The 15,868-nt window shown below is 46.2% G+C and overlaps 1 protein-coding gene across 1 annotated transcript in view; it reads left to right on the top strand.

Annotated features, from left to right (window-relative positions):
- The window catches only part of eif2b5 (eukaryotic translation initiation factor 2B, subunit 5 epsilon), a 62,789-nt gene that overhangs the window by 30,866 nt on the left and 16,055 nt on the right, over window positions 1-15,868 (top strand). The window contains exons 8-12 of the mRNA XM_068042758.1: window positions 1,073-1,218; window positions 6,716-6,857; window positions 9,831-9,932; window positions 11,269-11,376; window positions 15,474-15,564. Coding sequence (XP_067898859.1) covers window positions 1,073-1,218; window positions 6,716-6,857; window positions 9,831-9,932; window positions 11,269-11,376; window positions 15,474-15,564 — 589 coding nt within the window. The remainder of the gene's footprint in view (window positions 1-1,072; window positions 1,219-6,715; window positions 6,858-9,830; window positions 9,933-11,268; window positions 11,377-15,473; window positions 15,565-15,868) is intronic.

Here is a 15,868-nt window from a genome sequence, read left to right as displayed (position 1 = left end):
CATTGATAGAAAATGATCTAAGCCATGGAACTCCCAGCAGTCTGAGGGTAGCGGGTGGGCCGTGCATCCCAGGCAAAAGAGCAACTGCTGGAAATCAGGAGTAAAAACTGCTGGAAAGGTACGATAAATGCAGGGTGCTCATTCCAGGCCCCAGGTGGGTTACACGATTTCAGCTGGCATAATGGAAGAAAGATTTGCATTTCCATTGCACCTTTCACAACCTCAAGAAGTCCCAGAGCACTTTATAGCCAGTGAACTACTTTTGACGTATAGTCACTGCTGTAATGTAGCAGGTGCTACAACTGAAATCCAGGCCATGACTAAGGAACAGTGTATCAGGCTTTGTTCCCTGGTGTCAGCTGTGGCTCGATAGGTAGCACACTCACCTCTGAATCAAAAGGCTGTGGATTTGAGCACTTAATCCAGGTAGACTCTCCCACTGTAGTATTGAGGGAGTGCTACACTGTCAGAGGCGCTGCCTTTTGGATAAAGAAATTAAACTGAGATCCTGTCTGCCCTCTCCAGTGGATGTAAAAATAAATCCCATGACACTATTTTGAGGAGTGGGGGAGTTCTCCCCGATGTCGTGGATAATAATTATCCCTCAACCAACATAATGTTTTTTTTAAAAACAGATTATCTGGTCATTATTTCATTGTTGTTTATGGGATCTTGTGCCCAAATTGGCAGCTGCATTTCTACATTACAGCAATGGCTGCACCACAAACATATTCACTGGCTGAAAAGTGCTTTGGGATGTCCTGAGGGCTGTGATGGAGGAATAGAATGTCTGCCATCATTCCCTCTCTTGATATCCAGTGACATTTTCTGGTAAGTGATGGCTCAGCCTTGGCTGTGACCTCCTCCCTTTCCTCCCCTCACTCTCACTATCCAAGCCCTGGTGAAGGGCAGCCCTTTGGGCGAGTTACTGACTGGCAGCCAAACTCCTGGGCAGTTGTAGCTGTTGAGGGTACAAGGGAAGGGAAGAAGATAAGAACCTGGGAAAGACTTTACATTATCAGTTGCGCATGAACAAACTCAGTGTTTGTTTTCTCCCCCACCCTGCCCACAGGCGACAATGTGAAACTAGACCAAGCCTACATCTGGAATAACGTCTGTATTGGAGATGGGGTGGAAATCTACAGATCTGTCGTATGCAACGAAGTGGAGGTTAAACCTGGAGTCAAACTGAATGAACACTGCGTTTTAGCATTTAACGTAAGTACGACTCCATCTAACGCAGAGAGCTCCATCTAACAGGAGAGCTTTTTGAGCCAGTATGTATATAGTCCTACAAGAGAAGGGGCAGTACTGGACCTAGGGAATGAAGCCGGGCAAGTGGTGGAAGTGTCAGTGGGGGAACATTTCGGGGATGGTGACCATAAGTCTGTAAGATTTAAGGTAGCTATGGAAAAGGACAAAGATGGACCGAAAATAAAGGTACTGAATTGGGGGAAAGCCAATTTTAAGATGATAAAACAGGATCTGGCCAAAGTGGACTGGGAACAGCTCCTTGTAGGACAGTCGACATCAGATCAGTGGGAGTCATTCAAAGAGGAAATAGAGTTCAGAGTCAACATGTGTCCATTAAGGTGAAGGATAGGACCAACAAGTCCAGGGAACCCTGCATGTCAAGGGCTATAGAGGATTGGATCAGGTAAAAACAAAAGGAGGCATATGGCAGATTCAGAGTGCTGAAAACAGTGGAGGCACGAAAGGGTATAGAAAGTGTAGAGGGGGTACTTAAAAAAGTAATTAGGAGAGCGAAGAGGGGACATGAAAAAACATTGGCGGGCAAGATAAAGGAAAATCCTAAGGCGTTTTATGAGTATATGAAGGGCAAGAGGATAACCAGGGTAAGAATAGGGCTCATTAGGGACCAGAGTGGCAATATGTGTGTGGAGCCGGAGAACATAGGTGAGGTTCTAAATGATTGCTTTTCATCTGTGTTCGCTATGGAGAAGGACGATGTAGATGTAGAGATCAGGGAGGGGGATTGTGATATACTTGAACATATTAGCATTGAAAGGGAGGAAGTATTAGATGCTTTAGCGGGCTTAAAATTGAATAAATCCCCAGGCCCAGATGAGATGTATCCCAGGCTGTTATGTGAGACAAGGGAGGAGATAGCAGGGGCTCTGACACAAATTTTCAAATCCTCTCTGGCCACTGGAGAGGTACCAGAGGACTGGAGGACAGCGAATGTGGTACCATTGTTCAAGAAGGGTAGTAGGGATAAACCAAGTAATTACAGGCCGGTGAGTCTAACATCAGTGGTTGGGAAACTATTGGAAAAAATTCTGAGGGACAGGATTAATCTCCACTTGGAGAGGCAGGGATTAATCAGGGATAGTCAGCATTGCTTTGTCAGGGGGAGATCGTGTCTGACTAACTTGATTGAATTTTTTGAGTCGGTGATGAAATGTGTAGATGAGGGTAAAGCAGTTGATGTAGTCTATATGGACTTCAGTAAGGCTTTTGATGAGGTCCCGCCTGGGAGATTGGTTAAGAAGGTAAGAGTCCATGGGATCCAGGGCAACTTAGCAAATTGGATCCAAAATTGGATTGGTGGCAGGAGGCAGAGGGTGATGGTCGAGGATTGTTTTTGCGAGTGGAAGCCTGTGACCAGTGGTGTACCGCAGGGATCGGTGCTGGGACCTTTGCTGTTTGTAGTGTACATTAATGATTTGGACGTGAATATAGGAGTAATCATCAGTAAGTTCGCAGATGACATGAAAATTGGTGGTGTCGTAAATAGTGAGGAGGAAAGCCTTAGATTACAGGACAACATAGATGGACTGGTAAGATGGGCAGAGCAGTGGCAAATGGAATTTAATCCTGAGAAGTGTGAGGTGATGCATTTTGGGAGGACTAACAAGGCAAGGGAATATACAATGGATGGCAGGACCCTAGAAAGTACAGAGGTTCAGAGGGACCTTGGTGTACTTGTCCATAGATCACTGAAGGCAGCAGCACAGGTAGATAAGGTGGTTAGGAAGGCATATTGGATACCTGCCTTTATTAGCCGAGGCATAGAATATAAGAGCAGGGAGGTTATGATGGAGCTGTATAAAATGCTAGTTAGGCCACAGCTGGAGTACTTTGTATAGTTCTGGGCACCACACTATAGGAAGGATGTGATTGCACTGGAGAGGGTGCAGAGGAGATTCACCAGGATGTTGCCTGGGCTGGAGCATTTCAGCTATGAAGAGAGACCGAAAAGGCGAGGGTTGTTTTCCTTAGAGCAGAGAAGGCTGAGGGGAGATATGATTGAGGTGTACAAGATTATGAGGGGCATTGAGAGGTTAGATAGGAAGAAACCTTTTCCCTTAGCGGAGGGTCAAGAGCCAGAGGGCATAGATTTAAGGTAAGGTGCAGGAAGTTTAGAGTGGATTTGAGGAAAAACGTTTTCACCCAGAGGGTGGTTGCAATCTCTGGAACACACTGCCTGAAGAGGTGGTAGAGGCAGGAACACTCACAACATTTAATAAGTATTTAGGATGAGCACTTGAAATGCCATAGCATACAAGACTACAGGCCAAGTGCTGGAAAATGGGATTAGAATAGTTAGGTGCTTGGTGGCCGGCACAGACACGATGGGGCCGAAGGGCCTGTTTCTGTGCTGTATAACTCTATGACGCTATGATACTGCCCAAGGCATTCTCCTTAAGGACCTTTTATGTAGGTGTCATCCAGGTGAAGGTCATCCCCCTTCCCTCGAGCTTCCCTGAAAATTGATCAGGTTGTTGAGTCTCAAGGACAGGCGGTCTTGACTCTTGCACATGAGTCTGCTGGTTGATCTTCTGGCTCTAGGTGACTTGCATGTTCGGTTTTAACTGCAGATCCCATCATAGAGCAGGGCCCTATCACAGAATTGTTACAGTGCAGAAGGAGGCCATTCGGCCCATCGTACCCACACAGGCTCTCCGAATGAGCAATTAACGTGTTCAGGTGCAGTAACACCTGGACAACATCCAGGCTTGGGCTCATAAGTAGCAAGTAACATTCGCACCACACAAGTGCAAGGCAATGACCCTCTCAAGTAAGAAGGAATCTAACCATCTCCCTTTGATGTTCAGTAGCATTACAATCACTGAATTCCCCACTATCAACAAAATTTAAGGAATGTTTCTTCAAATCAGTTTTGTTTGGAGTTGTTTATTGGACTATTGGGGGGTCACCATTGACCAGAATCATAACTGGACCAGCCACATAATTACTGTGGTTTCAAGAGCAGGTCAGAGCTGGGAATTCTGCAGTGGTAACTCACCACCTGTCTCCCAAGTGCCTGTCCACCATCTACAAGGGACAAGTCAGGAGTGTGATGGAATACTCTCCACTTGCCTGGATGAGTACAGCTCCGACAACACTCAAGGAGCTTGACACCATCCAGGACAAAGCAGCCTGCTTGATTGGCGCCCCATTCACCACCTTCAGCATTCACTCCCTCCACAACAGACACACAGTGACAGCAGTGTGTACCATCTACAAGATGCACTGCACCGAGGCTCCTTCAACAGCACCTTCCAAACCCGTGACCTCTCCCATCTAGAAGGACAAAGGCAGCAGACGCATGGGAACACCACCACCTGTAAGTTCCTCTCCAAGCCACACTCCATGCTGACTTGGAACTATATCACCATGCGTTCATTGTCACTAGATCAAAATCCTGGAACTCTCTTCCTAACAGCACTGTTGATGTATCTACATCCCAAGGACTGCAGTGGTTCAAGAAGGCAGCTCACCACTACTTTCTCCAGGGCAATTAGTGATGGGCAGTAAATGCTGGCAAGCCAATGACCCCCCACATTCCCCGAATGAATAAAAAAAGTGTATAAAATAAAGGGCACAATTCTCCCACCAGAAAGGCCGAGAGGGGGGTTTTGACGACTGGGCAACTCTCAACCTCCATAAATTTGCCCAGGCATGCGCCATGGAGAGGTCACTCCATAGTTGCCTCACAGCGACTGAAACAACACGGAAGGCAGCAGTTACGGGTTATTAGCCACTCCAGGCGCTGCTTCACAAACCACTGACCACCTCCAGGCGCGTATCCATTGTCTCTCGAGATAAGGAGGCCCACAAGAAGAAGAAGAAGAAGAAGAAAGAATTCTAAACGGGGTGCAGGAGCAGAGGGATCTTGCTGTATATGTGCATAAGTCATTGAACATGGAAGGACAGATTGAGAGCGCGGTTAATAAAGCATACTGTATCATGGGCTTTATTAATAGGGGCATAGAGCACAAGAGCAAGGAAATCATGTTGAACATTCCAAAAATAGTACTGAAGAACCAGCCTTGCCCCTAGCCAAACTGTTCCAGTACAGCTACAACACTGGTATCTACCTGGCAATGTGGAAAATTGCTCAGGTATGTCCTGTACATAAAAAGCAAGACAAATCAGCCTTGGAAAAGCCCATGGCAATGAGGACGGCTAATTGATGAAGTACATAATGAAATATTTGTTGTCGCTCTCATGAAGCTGTTTGTATTCTGCACAGGCTGTTGAACTTTAAGAGTAAAGGTGTGATTGCCTGTTTGAAACAGGTTGTGCTGAAATTGCTCAGGTAGCTTGTCGGTGGCTGTAAACGATGCAGGGGAATGCAGCCAGGTTGAAAGATTTCATCGGAACACTAACCTGTCTGAACTCTTCTCAAATACTGAGGGTCGTAGACTTACAGAATAGAGCATGCCATTCAGCCCAACCCTTGGTTCTGCTGCACACGAGCCTCCTCCCACATTACTTCATTTCGCCATATCAACATATCCTTTATCCCTTTCTCCTTCATTTGTTTATCTAGCTGTCTCTTAAAAGCATCTGTGCTATTTGCCTGAACCACTCCATGTGGTCACAGGTTCCACATAGAATGGCCCACCAAATCTGCTGTGGCTCTTTGGAAGAGCAATCTAGTTGATCTGCAGTCTTATTTCAAATTTCCCGAGGTTTATTTCAAGCCTGTGAGGATTTTTTCCAATCTTGGGATGTGGGCATCGCTGGCAAGGGCAGCATTTATTGCCCATCTCGAATTGCCTTCTTGAACTGCTGCAGTCCATGTGATGTAGGTACACCCACAGTGCTATTAGGAAGGGAGTTCCAGGATTTTGACCCAGCAACAGTGGCCAAGAAATTTCCAAGTCAGGATGATGTGTGACTTGGAGGAGAACTTGCAGGTGGTGATGTTCCCATGCGTCTGCTGCCCTTATTCTTCTAGGTGGCAGAGGTCGCGGGTTTGGCAGGTGCTGTCGAAGAAGGCTTGTTGAGTTGCTGCAGTGCATCTTGTATATGGTACACACTGCTGCCACTGTGCGTCGGTGGTGGAGGGAGTGAATGTTTGTGGATGGGGTGCCAATCAAGCGGGCTGCTTTGTCCTGGATGGTGTCGAGCTTCTTGAGTGTTGTTGGAGCTGCACCCATCCAGGCAAGTGGAGAGTATTCCATCACACTCCTGACTTGTGCCTTGTAGATGGTGGACAGACTTTGGGGATGCAAGAGATGAGTTACTCACCACAGAATTCCCAGCCTCTGACCTGCTCTTGTAGCCATGTAGTTTAGATTGAAATCTGTTGCATTTATTGCAAAACACATTTTTGCTAAGTTACCAAGTGAAATAATACCCAAGATTCCCAAGAGTGTTAAGGTACCTGAAGGAAACACTATGTTATGCGGAGGAAGCTGCAGTAGATGCGCTCTAATTGATTCAATCTCACTTTTCCTAGGTGGTTGTAGGGCCTAATATGTCCCTTCCAGAAGGTACTGTAGTCTCCTTGCACCTGCCAGATGAGGACGAAGGTGAAGATGAAGATGAGTTCAGCGATGATGCAGCAGTAAACCACACACCGTCGAAAGCAAAGATGAAAGGTGAGTTGGTTCCACTTAAAGTTTCAGCTTGGCTCACTCTCACCTCTGAATCAGAAGGCTGTGTGTTCAAGCCCCACGCAAGCACATCATCCAGACTGCAAGTCCCAGTGAAGCACCGAGGGATTGCTGCACTGTTAGAGGTGTATCTTTCGGATGAGGCGTTAAATCGAAACCCCAGTATGCCTATTCACATGGATATAGAAGATCCCTCGGCATTATTTCGAAGAGTAGCAGGGGAGTTCTCCTTGACCAACATTCAACCAGTGCCTTTAAGCACAAATTAACTGGTCGTTTATCTCGATGTTGTTTGGAGCACGTTGCCTTATTCAAACCAGCTGCCACTTGGACTGACTAGTAACTCTTTGACTGTGGAGCACTTTGAGAAGGCCAGAGGATGTAAAAGGCACTATATCAGTGCGAGGTCTTTCTTTTCAAGCGGTGAAATGATTTGTTAATATAACCTTTCATATCTGGAAGAGGGCTGACTGAATGGCATTTGGAACTCTCGAGTTGGCCTTAGTGTACCGGAGGGGAAATGCTGACGATGGCGCCCTCTTCTGATCACTGTCAGATGCCCCTTGCTGAATGTGGGTGTTGCGAGAGGACAGGATTGAGTCTGGCTTCGATGGAACCGACAGTGAAGTGTTCTGCTGCCGCTCACTAACTAGACTCGACAGTGAAGAGCAGCCGCATCATCAAAGCGAGAGGCTGTCGGACTTCTCCCCTCCCCCACCCTTCTGTGAGGTCCCCCCTCCCCCCCACCCCGCGAGGCTGTTCTCCAGTGCGTGCCCCCTCGCAAGGTTGTTCCCCAGACAGTGTCCTCTTGCGAGGCTGTTCCCCAGGAATAAAAACAGAAAGTGCTGGAAATACCCAGCAGGTCAGGCAGCATCTGTGGAGAGAGAAGCAAAGTTAACATTTCAGGTCTGTGACCTTATATCAGGGAACAACAGGTACCATTTACAAGTGCAGGAGTGCTAATGATTTACAAGAGGCTTAAATCACCTGTAAACAGGCATTAAGCAGCTGGAAAGTGCTGAGCACTGCTACCTGATATACAGGCTTGAATGCCCAAACTGCTGGCATACCGTGTTACCTCCGTGAACAGCTTTTCCTGTCCTTACTGCTGTCTTTTTGTTCCGGTCTCCTTGGAACCTCTTTGGAGACCCGGGGACAGCTTAGGGACATGGTGCCATGACATGATTGCATGGAGGTGGTCGGAACTGCTGAGCTTGTCCCTTTCTTTGGGATTATTTTGCGTCACTCACCTTCTCTGTGATGATACATCAGACCAGATCCTCCAGGTTTCCACCCATCACCCAGTGCTCAGTGATTGGTTCCCGGTCCGGAAATGCCTCGACTTTAAAATTCCCGTCCTTGTGTCACTCTTATTTCTGAAGAATCATCCAGCTCCAAAACCCTACAAGATCTCTGTGCTCCTCCAATTCTGGCCTGTTTTGCATCCCTGATTATAATCGCTCTGGTGTTGGCAGCCGTGCCTTCTGACATTCCCTCCTTAAACCTGTCCGCCTTTCTATCCTCATTTAAGGTGCTCCTTAAAATCGACCTCTTTAACCAAGCTTTTGCTCAACTGTTCTCATATCCTTCTGTGGCTCGATATCGAACATTGTTCGATCAGGCAGCTGTAAAGCACCTTGGGACCTTTTGCTGTGAGATGAGCCCTTGAAATGCCATAGCATACTGGGCTACGGGCCAAGTGCTGGAAAATGGGATTAGAATAGTTAGGTGCTTGATGGCCGGCACAGACACGATGGGCCGAAGGGCCTGTTTCTGTGCTGTATAACTCTCTGACTCTGTGACTCTTAAGTGCTTATGTAAATGCATATTGTTGTTGTTTCCGGGCCAGAGAAGGTGGTTATTTCATCGGCACATCTGAGAATCTGCCAGGAAAGTGGGAATGTGCTGCTGTCAGAGTAAGATTTTTTTTTTAATTAATTCATGGGATGTGGGCGTCGCTGGCTAGGCCAGCAATTATTGCCCCTCCCTAAATACCCTTGAGAGGGTGGTGGTGAGCTGCCTTCTTGAACTGCTGCACTGCATGTTGGGTAGGTACGCCCTCAGTGCTGTTAGGAAGGGAGTTCCAGGATTTTGACCCAGCGACAGTGAAGGAACGGTGATATTGTTCCAAGTCAGGATGGTGTGTGACTTGGAGGGGAACTTGCAGGTGATGGTGTTCCCATGCATCTGCTGCCCTTGTCCTTCTAGGTGGTAAAGGTCGCGGGTTTGGAAGGTGCAGTCTAAGGGAGCCTTGGTGCGTTGCTGCAGTGCATCTTGCAGTTGGTACACACTGCTGCCACTGTGTGTCGGTGGTGGAGGGAGTGAATGCTTGTGGATGGGGTGCCAATCAAGTGAGCTGCTTTGTCCTGGATGGTGTCGAGCTTCTTGAGTGTTGTTGGAGCTGCACCCATCCAGGCAGGTGGGGAGTATACCATCACACTCCTGACTTGTGCCTTTTGGATGGTGGACAGGCTTTGGGGAGCCAGGAGATGAGTTACTCACTGCAGGATTCCCAGCCTCTGACCTACTTTTGTAGCCACAGTATTTATATGGCTATGCCAGTTCAGTTTCTGGTTAATGGTAGCCCCTAGGATGTTGATAGTGGGGGATTCAGCGATGATAATGCCATTGAATGTCAAGGGGAGATGGTTAGATTCTCTCTTGTTGGAGATGGTCGTTGCCTGGCACTTGTGTGGCGTGAATGTTAGTTGATCATTCAGGTCTCTTCAATTTGCACATATAGTGGGCAGAAGGAGGCTTGCACAATTGAAGTCAGTTGCTCTTTAATAAAGGGAGTTTTTTCAGTCAACTTTTGAAATTGCTGCAACTAATATTATGAACTCGAACTCTCAACTTCCATCCATTACTTTAAATGCGTAAGTGTGCAGGTGTGTCATAAATCACACCATAAAACAGAGACAATACTGACTATGTCTCACTCCATCCATTGTTACACAGGCTACAATCAGGATGAAGTGGGATCACAGGGCGTAGGATATATCTGGAAGGTTGCGACCGAGAGTGAGAATGAAGATGAGGAGCTGGTGCAGGATATGTGGGGTAAGGATTCTTATGAAAAATATAAGAAATGAATGACGAGGAATCTTTTAAGTCTAACCCAGCTGGTCTTTTACAGAGATCAGCCCCAGCAATTCACCTTTTCTACATGGGCTGTATTCTGCCCTCTCTCCAGCAAGACACATGATTGCATCTTGAACCCATTCATATTGCGTAGTTCAGTGTGCATCCCTGGTAACTTATTCCGCAATTGCATTCCTGTTTCAAAGGTGCCATTTCACAGATGAGAAATTGAACCGAGGCCCCGTCTGCCCCCTCAGCTGGATGTAAAAGATCCCATGACACTATTTTGAAGAAGAGCAGGGGAGTTCTCCCTAGGTGACCTGACCAATATTTCTCACTCAACCAACTTCACTAAAACAGATAATCTGTTTCTTACCTCATTGCTGTTTGTGGGATCTTGCAGTGCACAAATTGGCTGCCTCGTTTTCGATATTACAAGAATGACTGCACTTATTAAAAAGTACTTCCTTGGTTGTACAGTGCTTTGGTACATCGTGAGGTAGTGACATGTACTATAGAAATACAAGATGGGATTTTCTTTCTATAGGTGGAAATATATAGAAATAACGTGGTATCAGGCCATTGGGCCCAACTAGTTAATGTTGGCACTTACCCTTCACGTGAGTAAAGGTTTCTGCTAACATTCTCGATACATAAGATTAAATGATGAGTAAAAAATCTAAGCTGTACTGGACATCAGGAAAACCCTGAGCAGGTATGGCAGTGGCCAGAGTTATGATACTGATTATTTCTGAAACAGTTTGACAAGAATATCCAGTGTATCATGTGATTGGCTTCTTTATTTCCATCGGGGTTTTAAAAAAAAAGCTTTACTCAGAAAATGGCATCGCTTGTTTTGATGATGTAGCCCCAAAACTGAGAGCTTGTCAGTAACACTATCTGGCATCACCATCCCCAACCACTGATAATATAAGTGGGGAAGTGGCGGCAGGGTGAAGGAGTAGCAACCCTGTAGTCAATTTCAGAGCAAGCTCTGGGAAATCCTTCCTCACCTTCCTACATCAAGGAGGCCCTATGGAGACCACAGTTACCATGGCACATCAGTAGTTGAACTTAGACAATTCACCTATGAAGAGCCCCAAAAGTGATAGCTGTTAATTGTCCTTGTGGATCATTATTAGCTCTGGCCTCACTCAAGTTTTGCTGGGGCTAGTCTGGGTCATATTGTTTTGCCAAGAAAGGTCTCCTGGGACCTCTTTGTTCCACATGGACTACATACGTGACCCGTTCTGCCTGGTATGAGCTTTACCCTCCAGCTTCCTGCCTTCTCATCACAATTTTTTCCCCTTTGCAGGTCTAACGCTGCAGCCTGAATCTGGGAGTGAGAGTGAAAGTGAGATGAGTATCAGCTCACAAGAGGCAGACAGCAGAAGTGTCTCACCCCAGCTGGATGATACAAAAGGTGAGGTCTCATGGGCTACTCTGGACAGGTAGAAATAGTGGATTTGGTGCTAGGTAATAAGGTAGCACAGGTGGGTCAAGTCAAATCTTCCTAACTGCTCTATTGATTCCTCACCTGTGTGAATGTTAACGAGGGCAGTGTTAGGAGGTGTTAGAATCTGCCTTGTCATCCCTGAACTACAGGGAGGAAATAAATCCTGATCGGTGCCCTTTGCTCTGGACTCACTGCAGGAGTTCCTCAGGGTAGTGTCCTAGGCTCAACCGTCTTCAACTTCTTCAACCTTCCCTCCATCATAAGGTCAGAAGTGGGGATTTTCAGTGATGATGGCATAGTGTTCAATACCATTCACAAGTCCTCAGGTATTGAAGCAGTCTGTGCCGCATGCAGCAAGACCTAGACAGTGTTCAGGCTTGGGCTGATGAGTGGCAAGTAACATTCATGCTGCACAAGAGCCAGGCAATGACCTCTAACAAGAGAGAATCTAACCATCTCCACTTGATGTTCCGGCATTATCATTGCTGAATCCCCCACTATCAACATTCTGGGGCTCACCATTGACTAGAAACTTAATTGGACCGGACACAAATACTGTGGCTATAAGAGCAGGTCAGAAGCTGAGAATTCTGCAGCCAGTAACTCACCACCTGACTCCCCAAAGCCTGTCCACCATCTACAAGGCACGAGTCAGGAGTGTGATGGAATACTGTCCACTTGCCTGGATGGGTGCAGTTCCAACAACACTCAGGAAGTTCGACACTATCTTGGACAAAGCAGCCCACTTGATCGGCACCCCATCCATCACTTTAAACATTCCCACCACCTTCTACATTCACTCCCTCTACCACTGACACACAGTGGCAGCCGCGTGTACTATCTACAAGATGCACTGCAGAAATACACCGAACCTCCTTCATCAGCACCTTCCAAACTCACAACTTCTACGACCTAGAAGGACAAGAGCAGCAGATGCATGGAAACACCACCACCTGAAAGATCCCCTCCAAGCCATACACCATCGTGACTTGGAAATATATTGCCATTTCTTCACTGTCACTGGATCTTTGAACACCCTCCCCAAATGCACTGTGGGTGTACCTGCATCAGATGGACTGCAGCGGTCCAAGAAGGCAGCTCACCACCGCCTTCTTGAGGACAATTAGGGAGGGGCAACTAATGCTGGCCTTGCCAGCGATGACCCACATCCCATCATGAATAATTTTTTAAAACTTTGTTACTTTAGCAGCACCATCACCTCGAAGTCACACACCATCCAGACATGGACCTATATTGGGCTCCGTTCAATTTGCTGGGTCAGCATCCTGCAATTTCATTACCGTGCACCATCACCACGAGGTCTGCACTGGGTGGGGGTGGGATGTCAAAAAGAAGGCTCATCACCTCAGGGCTATTGGGGATGGGTGATAAATGCAGCCTTGCCAGTGTCGCCCACGTCCAGAGAATTAATTACTTAATTAAATTGCAAGAGAAGGATCAGTGAGCACAGGTTTAAACTAGTAAAAGTTGAGGAATGGTTATCAGGAAGTTTGTTTCACAAGAAGTGTTGGATGGGCTCCTAAATAGTGTTGTGAGCCAAAATAACTCCTGGCATCATTTAAGAGGCAATTAGATACTGCCGTGGAGGACTTCAGTGTCAGGTAGGATGAACTGTGATGGGCTGAATGTTCATTGCCTTTTTTGTAATTATCCCGTGACCTCAATTCACACAAAAATGTGAAAGATTCTGTTCCAGGAAATTCTGGATTACAGTCTGAGCAAACCTGCTCAGGCACGTAATTAATAGCTGTTTCAGACACTCAGGGTGGGGGAAAGTGGTTCCCTTTCTTGTCTGCTCACACATGTATTCCTGGAGCAGATCCAGAGTTTGCTCGAGTTAACTGAGCAAGCAGGTGTTATACTCCTCGAGTTAGCCTCGACCCATCCCCGCATGACTGGACTCTGAAATCTGCCTGCTGTGTTGTTTCCTTGGTTTTGCAAAACTATTTTTAAAATCAAATCGCCCTCTTTGGCAAACTTTCTCGAGACTGTGGGCTTGCTGTGGCCTGATCTCTGATTGGAGCAACCAATGTCATGTGACAGGCAGGAATTTAAAGCCAGTCAAAGTGGTGTATATGTCATGTTGATGGAGCACGGAGAATTGTTTTTGTTTTTTACTTTTGGACATAAAATCATAGATTGAAACAGCGCAGAAGGAGGCCATTCAGCCCATCGTGCCAGTGCTGGCTGTTTGGTAGAGCTATCCAATTAATCCCACACGCCTGCTCTGTTTCCATAGCCCTGCAGTTTTTTCCTTTTCAAGTATTTATTCAATTCCCCTTTTGAAAATTACTATTGAGTCTGCTTCCACCACCCTTTCAGGCAGTGCATTTCAGATTGCAACAACTCACTGCATTTAATAAAAAAAAAGTTTCCTCATCTCCCCTCAGATTTGTTTGCCAGTTTCTTAAATCTGTGTCCTCAGATTTACCGAACCTGCTGCCACTGGAAACCGTTTCTCCTTATTTACTCCATCAAACTCATTCATGAATTAGACTTTCTCTGCTCTAAGGAGAACAAACCAAGATTCTCTAGTCTCTCCAAATAGCTGAAGTCCATTGTAGTAAATCATGCTGCCAAAAGAATTCATTTCTTTTAAAAAAAAAGTCTATTTTCGTCCCCTTCAGAAATTACTGCACTTTTTTCCTCTGATTTGTTCCTTTGCACCAGCTCTTCCTGCCGGCCGACAGTTCCATGTCACCAGTCATCCTCCGTTTCCTTGTCCAACTGTCCATTCCTGATGAGAGCGCTTTGGGGCAGCGACTATTTGACCACAGGTGTCAGTTCAGCTGAGCTGCACACTTCTCTGTTATTAGTGGCACAGTCATAATTACCTAGACTTTACTGCACAGAAACTGGCCACTCTGCCCCACTAGTCTATCCTACTGTTGCTTTCTGCCTCTTGTGCTTATCTAACTTCCCCTTTAATGCACCTATGCTATTCGCCTCAAACCTCCATGTGGTGGCGAGTTCCCCTTCTCTCTGGGGGAAAAACAGCTCTCCTGAATTCCCTGTTGGATTTCTAGGTGGCCGTCTTATATTTATGCATGTTAGCTTTGGATGCCCCCACAAGTGGAAACGTAACCTCCACGTCTACCCTATCAAACTCCTTCATAATTTTAAAGGCCTCAATCAGGCCACCCCTCAGTCTTCTCCTGTCAGAGATTAGATAGCTCAGTACAGACCGGATTCGAGTCCGGCACCTTCCTGGTCTCTCGCTTGGCATCTCATTGAATAAACTAGATGAGCTGCTTCATTCCTACTTCCGAAAGAAGTGTTGTTTAACTTAATGTTTTTAAAATTCTCTTCATATGTGTGTGTATACGTAAGTCTGTTAGGGTAAACATATTATAATTGGAACAAAATTCAATTATTTGTAAATAGACTGTATACAGTATTGAACTGAGTACAGCAGGACCTGGTTCCTGCTGATTGCAGATATACTGCACTTAAACAGGCTGTAATAAGACTAAGAAACTGGGATTGTGAATGACTTGTATATATAAAACAAAACACTTCAAGTTCTTCCCTGAGGATTTAATGAAGTAATAAGCCATGTGGACCAGGAGGATTCCCTCTCTACTAAGATAGCTGATCTCGACCAAGGCAGCAGCAGGAGACCCTATAATCAGCCCCTGGGATAAGCTCCTGATTGCTGTCCAGCATGGGCTTGTGTATCTAAGCATTGAATCTGTGATGCCATTTAAAGTTGATAACCCGCCAAAGTCCGCTGTGGAAGTTTGCCCCGTGCAGAATGGTCGCTTGGGTAAGGTGTCTGGAACTGTACCTTGATGGGCGTTCGACATCAGGAGAAGGAGAAAGTAAATTGGTAAGAAAGGGGGAAAAAAATCAATTTCTTCTTGGGTCCAGTTTGGTTGCTGCAGCTGCTAAAATTTTCACGTGGCTTCATTGTTTTAATTGCCAGTCTCTAATACTGACAGAAGAACATTCTAGAGATCTGGTTCTGCAGTACGCTGTGCCTTAACGTCGCTTGTTCCCCTTTCTCTCCTCCCCCACCCCCCCCCCCCCGCCACCTTTTACAGTCTTTCAGAATGAAGTTCTTGGCACGCTGCAGCGAGGCATGGAGGAAAATATTTCTTGTGATCACCTTGTGCTGGAGATCAACTCTCTCAAGTGAGTAACTGTTGACCTTTAGGTGTTTGAACCCAGTCAGTTTTTGCAGAAAGAACGTGCATTTATTTAGTGCCTTTTCGCGTCTCAATGGCATCCCAAAGTAGCCCACAAGATTAATTATTGCACAGTGTTGTTACGCAGTTTAACTGAGCATCCATTTTATACGCAGTAAGATCCCATAAATTGCTGTGAGGTGGGTACTATTGAGTAAGAGGAATCCTGTGCAAAATTCCCTGATATTCTGTAATTAGTGTCGTGGGGATCTTTAAAATTTTCTTGACCCACTGGTGCAGGCAACCGGTTG

This window comes from Heterodontus francisci, chromosome 11 (assembly GCF_036365525.1).
Source record: "Heterodontus francisci isolate sHetFra1 chromosome 11, sHetFra1.hap1, whole genome shotgun sequence".
Lineage (NCBI taxonomy): Eukaryota > Metazoa > Chordata > Chondrichthyes > Heterodontiformes > Heterodontidae > Heterodontus > Heterodontus francisci.
This window is presented reverse-complemented; position numbering and strand designations above follow the sequence as displayed.